We start from the raw sequence: 9,963 nt of genomic DNA, 5'->3' as shown, positions 1-9,963 counted from the left end.
GGAGCATGTGAGTGTTGTTCTTGCGAGACTGTCAGTTGAATTTGAGTCTATACTTGTTGTTGCTTCTTTTAATCGTGAAAGTTTAACTCTAGATTTACAGATGTTAATTGATTGTGAAAATAGACAAAAATAATTTGCCTTGAGTAGTTCCATTCATGATATCTGGTTTAGCATTTGTCTGGTGCTAAGTCTTCAAAGGGTCTGCTAGATTCCTCCTCTCAACAAAATTCTTCTTACGAAGGTCATGCTCATTTTCGACAGTCAGATGGTTATAAGGTGAGAGGTGGTAAGAGCTCTTATAGGGATTGTGCACGTGGTCGATATGGCTACAATAGGCCACAGTGTCAACTTTTTGGGAAGATTGAGCATCTTGTCATAAAGTGTTATTATCGTTTTGATCATACCTTTTAGGGCCAGTATTCCACTAATTCACAACATTCTAATGGTGAGTATCTTAAAGGGTATCCAAATCAATCTATGCAGGTCAATCATTGTCTCCAGTTTCTTCCCTATGTTTTCTCCTTCACCTACTGGTGTAAATGCTCATGTTGGTTGTTCATTACCTATGTTTGCTCATTCTCCAAGTGAATTTCCAGCTTCTCTAATGATGCAACATGCTACTTCATATTTTAACGTTTTGAAGGATCACCTAGGGCTGGTCAGTCTCAACAAGTACAATATATTCTTCAGCCTTTGCCTCACTTTTCATCAGGTTTTGCTTCACAATCACAGATGTCTACTGCTGTGCCACATCAACCTTATGGTGATTCTATACCATATAAGAGTTGGCATCCAGATTCTAGTGCTACAAATCATGTCACTAATGATCTTCATAATCTTGACACTGGAATGGTTTATGTAGGTAAAGAAAAACTCTTTATGGGAAATGGCTCAAGTGTCTCTGTTACTCATGTGGGTAATGTTTTGTTGTCTTCTACTGATAAAGCTCTAAAGTTGTGTTATGTGCTTCATGTACCTAGTATTAAGAAAAATCTACTCTATGTCTCTTAGTTTGCTCGTGATAATAACGTATTTTTTTAATTACATCCTTCTTATTGCTTTGTAAAGGATATCAAGACAAAGATGGTTCTGTTGGAACTTGGAAGGGCACGTACATAACAAATTGTACAAGTTTGATCCAGTTCGAGTTATTAAGGTTTCCTCATCTGCTGGTGGTTCTGGTGATGAAATGCGTTGTAAAAATAGAGTACTGAACAATGTTGAGCTAAGTCATACAATTAACTTTTCTTTGTCTTCTACTTTGATGTTTGATTTGAAGCATAACAGACTTGGACATTCATCTACTAAGGTGCTTCAAGCTGCTCTTAAGAATTGCAATAATGTTGTACCTGACAATCATACTGCTATTAGTGTTTGTTCAACCTGCCAACAAGGAAAATCGTATAAACTTCCTTTTCCAACTTCTAGTACGGTATATGATGCCCCTCTTCAATTAGTTGTGTCAGATTTGTAGGGTCCTAGTTTAGTGGCATTTGATAGCTATTGGCTCTATGTTGCATTTTTAGTAGACATTTGGTCATATATGTTAAGGAAGAAGTCTGAAGTTGTTGATTGCTTTAGTAAATTCCAAAAACTTGTTGAAACACAATTTGGAACAAAAATAAAGGTTTTTCAAAGGGAATGGGGACGTAGCAGATGGAAATACATTGACTGTTGAAGATGAGAAACTCTATCGCAGCATAGTTGGGGCATTACAATACATTGTTATCATTCGACCAAGCTTTGCCAATACATCCGAAATGGCAAACGCCATTTTTCTGTTGACTACGAGATTGTCTGGGTGTTGTTTCTTTATCCACCTTAGCAGTAGCTCATAACATTAAGGCCTCCCACCACATACAAGATCAGGCCAGTGGGTGAATATTATTGAACTGACTAGCCAGTTAGTTAGTGGTAATTAGAGATCAGTTTAATCAGTTATGTCAGTTGAAAGTTTGTTGTGTTAGCCAGTCACCTATATAAAAACAATCACTTTCCATCGTACATATGATTTTTGAGTGGAAAATAATAGGTTTATTGTCTTCTTTGTTAATGCTGTTTCTTTGCTTCATTTCCCTGTTAGTAATTTTACTAATTCTTCTGTTTTCCATCATAAAATATTAATCACAAATATATATTATTTAAGACTTTTTCAGTCGCGTGTGATTTAATCTAATAATATATAATCACCTTTACAGATCAAATTACTTTTTTTTTTTTAAAAAAATTCCTTAAAATAAATTAAACTTTGGAATTTGACAAGTTTGAATCGGTTGTTAGATAACTTTTTTCTACTTTTTACTGTTTAAACTTAATTAAGGTAAATTGGATGCTTGAATGAATTAGTCATCGTCAAAGTATAAAGTATCATGATTGAGCAAAGGTTTCTGGTCTAAGCAACTAAGTATGTTTCGCATTTTGTGGGTTCATGACATAGACGACTAACATTAAATAACATACTTTTAATATCCTTTTTCACATAATTAAGGAAACCATTATAATCTATCTGTTCCTACGTGTGAAATGTCCTATAATTAATGTGTCGGTATATTACTTAATATTATCTAAAGTGAAATTGTTTCCATGGGATTTTTTCAGACACCAATTCTTTCTCATCTGCAATGATGTGTGTTTTCTTCATTATTATTCTTTTAATGAAATATTTCTTACTTTCTTTGTTCAAAACTTCATATGTCAAATTTCATTTAGTAATAATATACCTTTTTATTTTTTTTGTCTTCATTTAGTGCACCTTTCAAAGATTTTGGTAATCCAAAAATAAAATTTATTGAAAAAGATGTAAACGATTATCTTGTGTTTTTTTTTTTTGCCAGCAAATTATATATCTTGTTTATTAATTAGACGTTTGAAATAAAATCATGATTTCCTCATTAATTTTTTTTGAATATTTTGAATGATTTTTAAAAAGTTTGTAAATATTTATATATTGGTTCGTCAACCAAGATTTGTTGAATTTCATTACAAATTTCAGGTTTACCGTTTACTACATAGTCGTGATTTTTGTCTAAGACTCTACCATCCATGACTTGCTCGCCTTTTCTTTTCTTTTTTCTAAACATATAAAGTTTGGAATTTAATTCATTTTAATACATTATTATTAATGAATAGAGCTCATTTAATAAATGTTAAAATTATTTTTAACAATGATAATTAGATATACATAAAAAAAAGTTATTGGATCGAGATGCAACACAGAAAATAAGGGATGAAGCTAGAAAATATATTTAGGGTTAAAATTAAATTGTAATTTTTACAATTGTAATTAAATTGTAATTATCTTTATAATTTTTAAAGGATTGAATTAAAATTTTATCATTTTAAGGAGATAAAATACAATTTTACTTTTACTTATTTAAAATTTTAAAACTTTCAAAAACTTAAATAGAAAATTTTTCAGTTTGAGAGGGCCACTCCCCGATTTCGCCCATGAGAGAAGAATAAAATTTTTGTTTTTATATATATAATTTGGCCCTCCTTTGCCAATTACTACTGCAACATTTCAAGGTTGTTAAATTTAATTGTCTTGATTTTTGGTATTATTTGTTAAAATTAATTTAATTAAATAAATATTAAAATATTTAATTTTAACATATTATATAACATAAATTTAAAAATATTTACGCAATTTACTTTAGAAAATTTTATTTCTAAAATGGCACCAAATTTACTACTTTATCTCAACTTCTCTATTACAATATAGTCCAAATGTATAAAAAATTGAGGTTCCAAGAAAAAATGTCAAGTTTGACTCTTTCATTTTGATTATTTTTCCAGCCATCCAAGAATATATATATAAATATAGATTTATCTTTTCTTTTGGGTCAAATTTTATCCCTTCTTTACAACACTTTTCTCTTATTTCTAACCATTAACTACCATTAATTTTGTAACTACCAATATAAAATATTTTTATTAGTTTTCACTTTTTCATAAATATATTAGGTACAATATAAACAACTATTTGGATGGTGATTTTGTAAGGGTTGAAAACTTGAAATTATACTTTTGCAAAAAATAAAAATAAAAAATTTATGGGATATAGGTTATTTCTTAGTAGAATTATTTATGGTCGAATTATCTGTTTAAGTTTAAAGGTTTATCTGAAATTTAAGATTGTTTGACAAAAAATTAGGCCTAAAAAATAGGCTTGTGCAAAAAAATTAGGTATATTTAAAATATAGATCAAGCTCAAGTCTAAACATTGAAGGCTTGAGCTTGACCGGACCCGACCCGTTTTTGTAAGTTTGTATTGTTTTAAATTATGTTATTTTTATATATTATATAATTTATAACACATAAAAGTTAAATCTATAATGTAAACATTAAAAATGTTAAGATGACTATATAAAATTTCAATAAATAAAAAAAATAAATCATTAAATATTAAATTAAAAATAATATAAATATATTTTAATTTTTAAAAAATATGAACAAGCCTAAAATGAGTTTGGCTTAACTGCTTACAAATGTGAGCAGACTTGAGCAAAATTTTAGGCCTATTTTTTTTCAGGTTGAGTCAAGCTCAGGCATGATATCCAGGCAAGCATAAAGTACATTAATATCATGCCTAGACTTAACCTTGCCCATTATCACCTCTATCTCCAAGGTTCCTCCCTTTACCTTGATGTTGACAGGTATTTATTAAAGTTAAATCATACTTTGAGGTTTAAACTTGACAACTCTTTTCACATTGGGGCTTGAACTTTTTATTAAGGAAAGTTGTCAAATTCAAGTCTCAAATAGTGATTTAACCCTATTTATTAAGGAAAAATGATTGGGTATGGGCTCATCCATTGAATTATCTACTTCGTGAGTGTCGTGATAGGGCTATGGATGTCAACCTAGGGCATAGCTGGAGTCAACCTAAAGGGACTAAACGAGATGCATGTTGGATGAAATGGATTGACAAATGTCATAGGAAATCTTTCCGATATATCTTTTATGAATTGAGTGGGCCATGCTTAGACAATGTATTAAGGTCGAGCTTTCCTCACGAAGTCATGGTGAGGTTTGTCTTGTTGGGTTTTTGTAGTGATCAAATGTTTTAGGGTATGCTTAGTTGGGTGAAAAGTGGAGGGATGAGAGGAGGGAGTGAAAAAGTAGAAAGAAAATAAATTTTTAGTGTACTTAGTAGGGAAGAAAAGTGAGAGAAAATAAAATAATAGGGATGGTCATTTTCATCTTAATGTATAAAAATCAATCTTTTAAATTTGAATGATAAAAGGACAAAATTACAAAAAATAAGTGAGAGGTGTAAGTTTTAAATTATTTATTTTTCAAATATTTTATTTTATTCCTTTCATTTTCAATTTATCAAGCAATTGAGAGAAAGAAAATTAATTCATCTTTCTTTTCTTTTTTTCTCATCTTTTCTACCAAGCACACCTATAAAAGAAAAATTATATTTTCTATCAACTCTACCAAACTAAATCTTAACGAAGAGATCTAAAGAGAGGATAACACATCTTTAATATTAATTATTTTCATATTCCCTATTTTAGTATAATTTTATAAGTATACATTTCGATTTTGATTTTTATGTATTCTTGTAATTAGAGATATTGAAACAAATTAGCTTTATAAAAAAATTCGTAACATTAGCCAGCAAACAACTTGTTTAGTGACAATAACTTGTATCAATTGTACAGGTTTTAAGCTCATTGACAACTTGTGTAAAATCTGTATGTTGTTTCGGTAAAAGAGATGAAAAGAAAGAAAAAAAGGTCATGACATCATTGGGTATATTGTGATTTCATCAAGTGACCTAACCAAAATTATGAATTCAGAGTCAACAAAGTACAGACCCAACAATTAAAATATATTGATGTCAATAATAGAAACATTTGGTAAATTTTGCTTTGCTGGACTGTAATTTGCAGTCATTTTGGAGCTACTCACAAAATCTATTTCAATGACTCAGTTACGCGCACCCCCCAAAGTTGGCCATATTTAAAGCTTAAATGTGCTTTTTGTTGCTTAATAACATAGAAATAACGAAAAGGTAAAAGTTACAAGACAAAAGGCAGAGTCAATGGTCATTCCCTTAGTGCCATAGTCTCCCCTTGGGAAAATAGCAAAAGCGTGGTCTGCCAGATTGATACTTGTTATCCTTGCAGTTGTGAACAATTCAATATTCAACCAAATGTTACACCGAAAAAGATAGAAAGAGAGTTAGGAGACTTTTCTCACCCAAGATATTTGGTAGTATAGAGGAACTGGTGGTAGTGGTGATGGTCTCCATTTAAATATTGCCAAGTCACGGTGTTGAAATGCATATTAGCCATACATCGATGAGCTTGGCATTCAAAATAAATAAATAAATGGTGGGGACTTTGAATAGTATCTTCTAAAACCTGACCAATTATCAGCAATTTGAGAAACAAACAATGGAGAAGGTGAAAACTTGCCAGAATTAGTGAAGTTGATGAGCTTCACTGTAAACGCAGTTTCAAGTTTCAACCCTCTTGAAAGCAAGGCATTTGCCGTTCTTCAGGGTGGCAAGAAGCAGGAGAGGTTATAATATAATATATTACATAGCCAACTAATAACCTGGTTTTTGGAACTGCGGTCTTGGTTTAAATATACCACTAAAGCCGTATGATTTGGAATTAGATAGGAGTTATTGTTTCAAATTTACAAGCTGCTTGTTGACGGTTTTCTTAGAATACTCCAAGTGTTTAGGTAAATTATTAGGTGGTTGATCAAGACGTGTATGTATGTATTTGTTTAATTTATAAACAAATTGTAGGAAAATGTTAAGAGTCTTCCCTAACATTTGATATATCAGTTAATTAATATAAACCATAATTATATCAAAACTTTGGGAAAACCCTCAGGTTTTGATGTTTACCCTGGTTTCATATTTCTACTTCAGTTTCAATAGCTGTGGTTTCGGTATAAGAAAGACCAAATGGCAGAGATTATGGGGCAAATGGTTGAGTGTGAAAAGAGACCCAGCGCGCTCGAAGAATGGCTCATTTTTTTGGCTTATGAAAAATGGAGCTTCCATGTTCCGACTTATATGTCCCACACTCCCACCCACACAAGGGCCACATGAAAGTGCAGGGAAGAGCCAATAGCCACACGCCCACATAGGCAAATAGTACGCACTTTTTATAATATTGGGATTGGATCCTAACTATTCACAATCATCAGCTGGTCCAGATTACAGCCCTCCAAGAAACCTGATATGAAACTGCATAGAACCTCAAATTCATGCATGTGCCACAAAGGAAAAAAATTGATGACATAACGCTTCTGTTTTTAATAATATGAAACCCACCCAGAACCTTTTCTGCTGATAAATTATAGTGTTCTTTTCTGCCAAGTCTTCGAGGCTGCAGGGCCCAAAGTCAATCTACTTTCTGGTCAGTTTTGAGACTCTGATATTCAGATTTCATTATTTAAATGCAACTTCATTATCCATGAGCTATATAGGAGAGAAGACTAAGAAATTTTGGGATCAAAGAAGAGATGTTAGTTACTGTCTGCTCATCCATCTTTTAATTCAAGCACATATATTATATTATTATTATTCTTTCCTATCCTGCTCAGCCTTATTTAAACACCCTTTGAGCTTCAACTGGAAGCCTAACACACACCAAAAGAAACCATTCTATTAAAAATGATCTTCAAAAGGTATTTGTCATGGAAAAATATCCTCCCCAATTGCATCAAACCCCAGGTGCCATCCTCAGGGAAAAAAGTTCATCCCTCCAAACGAAGTCCTAGCCAAAGGCTATCTCTCTCTGATATTAGCCACTTTGGCTCTCCGTTGTCACTAAACGATCTGTCGAATTCTCTTATAAGCCTTCATGTGTTTACCCTCAAGGAGCTGGAACTGGTAACTCACAAGCTCTCCAAGAGTAATTTTCTGGGTGAGGGTGGGTTTGGACCTGTTTACAAGGGGTTCATTGATGACAATCTTAGGCCTGGCTTGAAGGCTCAATCTGTTGCTGTGAAGGTCCTTGATTTGGATGGCACACAGGGACACAAAGAATGGCTGGTGAGCATTTATATGTTACTATTTCAATGCTGTTCCTAATGTAAGTTGAGTTGAAGATAGTAAAATATGATCAGTAATTCTGAATTTTCTTTTTCCCCACAGGCTGAAGTTATTCTCCTGGGGCAATTAAAGCATCCCCACCTGGTGAACTTAATTGGATATTGCTATGAAGATGAGCACAGGCTTCTGGTATATGAATACATGGAACGTGGCAGCTTGGAAAACCAACTATTTAAAAGTTCGTTTTGCTCTTCCCTTTTCAATATTTGCAGTCAGCTTTCTAACATTGGAATCAATATAATCTTGTACACAGAACTGATAAATTGTATAATTCTTGCCATTTAATGCAGGATATGGACCACCATTGCCTTGGCTAACAAGACTGAAAATTGCTGTTGGAACTGCAAAAGGACTAGCTTTCCTCCATGAAGAAGAGAAGCCGGTCATTTACCGGGATTTCAAAACTTCAAACATCTTATTAGACTCGGTAAAATTACACCCCTTGGCCCTCCCTTAATAGATTATAATCATTAAAGACTAAAGGAGAAACTGAGATGATTATGGTTTGCTTCATTGTCAGGCTTACAAAGCGAAGGTTTCTGATTTTGGATTGGCAACTGACGGTCCAGCAGAAGAAGAAACCCATGTTACGACTTGCGTCATGGGCACCGAAGGCTACGCTGCCCCTGAATATGTATCTACAGGTACTTCAACAGTTCTACTGACATTAGTCTTGATTTCATAATAGTTTATATGACTTAATGTGGTTGCTAATTTTTCAGGGCATTTGACGACCATGAGCGATGTGTTCAGCTTTGGAGTGGTACTCCTAGAGCTGCTGACAGGGAGACGATCCGTGGACAAGACCCGACCAAGTCGAGAGAAGAACCTTGTGGAATGGGCACGGCCTCTTTTGAAGGACCCTCATAAACTCCACGGAATAATGGACCCAAGACTTGAAGGACAGTATTCAACCGAGGGGGCTAGGAAGGCTGCTGCATTAGCTTATCAGTGCCTTAGCAGCCACCCCAAATCCAGACCAACTATGCGCAATGTGGTCAAAGGATTACAGCCTCTCCTTCACTTAACAGACATCCCAATTGGCCCCTTCGTTTACATAGCCCCAACTCAAGAAAACAAGGAGCCAACTGTTCAGAAAATTGAAGAAATATACGAGAAGCAATTCGATGAGGTAAAAATGGAAAAAAAGGAAGACAAAAGCCGAATTCCGCGCCGAAAAGGTCGAAAGCATAGACGTCGGGTTAAACCATCAAGGTCTCGAGCTATGTACTCAGACACTGACTTGTATAGAACTCTAGGGTCTAGTTTGTATTCTCCCAAGCACTAGATACACGCAGGCTAAATAACCCATACTTTCAATCACAATGTACATTAAGGTTTTGGTTCTCTTTTCCCCCCCTTCCTTTCAGTGTTTCATCAGTCAGGAGATCTGAGGGAATATACAAGTTTACATTTTTTTGTTTGTTGTTAGATTTATTGTCACATTTTTGCCATAGGATCCTGATCCAGGCTTTTCTCCAGCAGTTTGTTCTTCATCCCCTGTACCAGAAACATCGATTAGCCCAAATTGTTGGTCAAGGATAAGTTTTGATGATAGATTATGTATCTATGTACGATTCACGTATAAGCTAAATATACGATGCTGTAAAATTTTCCACAATAACTATTTCAGGGTTTGTAACCAAATTCTGACTTTCCCTCTGAAACTTCTTCTTGAACTTACTTAAATGCAATTCCTTTGTGTTTCCTTGGGAGTTAGTTAATTAGTGCAAACATACCTAAAACGCTTGTGAATTGTATGTTAAATCTTCATTGGCTTCTGCTGTAGAATTGTAATTGGTCAAATGTACAATCCCACCAACCCCATCCTCAGCCTCAGCCTCTAGCCAAATGCATCGCACAAGTTTTTCATCATT

At 33.7% G+C, this 9,963-nt stretch overlaps 1 protein-coding gene across 1 annotated transcript; it reads left to right on the top strand.

Moving 5' to 3' along the window:
• The first annotated feature begins 7,460 nt into the window (after positions 1-7,460).
• Positions 7,461-9,674, top strand: LOC108451210 (putative receptor-like protein kinase At1g72540). The gene is made up of 5 exons (XM_017748930.2): positions 7,461-8,026; positions 8,129-8,264; positions 8,377-8,513; positions 8,607-8,730; positions 8,809-9,674. Exons 1-5 carry the CDS (start codon positions 7,646-7,648, stop codon positions 9,372-9,374), a joined length of 1,344 nt encoding a protein of 447 aa, XP_017604419.1. The 5' UTR covers positions 7,461-7,645; the 3' UTR covers positions 9,375-9,674.
• Positions 9,675-9,963: the final 289 nt, after the last annotated feature.

Source organism: Gossypium arboreum, chromosome 5, assembly GCF_025698485.1.
Source record: "Gossypium arboreum isolate Shixiya-1 chromosome 5, ASM2569848v2, whole genome shotgun sequence".
Lineage (NCBI taxonomy): Eukaryota > Viridiplantae > Streptophyta > Magnoliopsida > Malvales > Malvaceae > Gossypium > Gossypium arboreum.
The sequence above is the reverse complement of the archived record's forward strand: the minus strand, read 5'-3'. Positions and strand labels throughout refer to the sequence as shown.

Coding starts and splice junctions, on each gene's coding strand:
- LOC108451210 (XM_017748930.2), top strand. CDS start 7,646: ATGATCTTCAAAAGGTATTTGTCATGGAAAAATATCCTCCCCAATTGC. Junction 8,514..8,606: donor CAAACATCTTATTAGACTCG/GTAAAATTACAC, acceptor CTTCATTGTCAG/GCTTACAAAGCGAAGGTTTC. Junction 8,731..8,808: donor CCCTGAATATGTATCTACAG/GTACTTCAACAG, acceptor CTAATTTTTCAG/GGCATTTGACGACCATGAGC.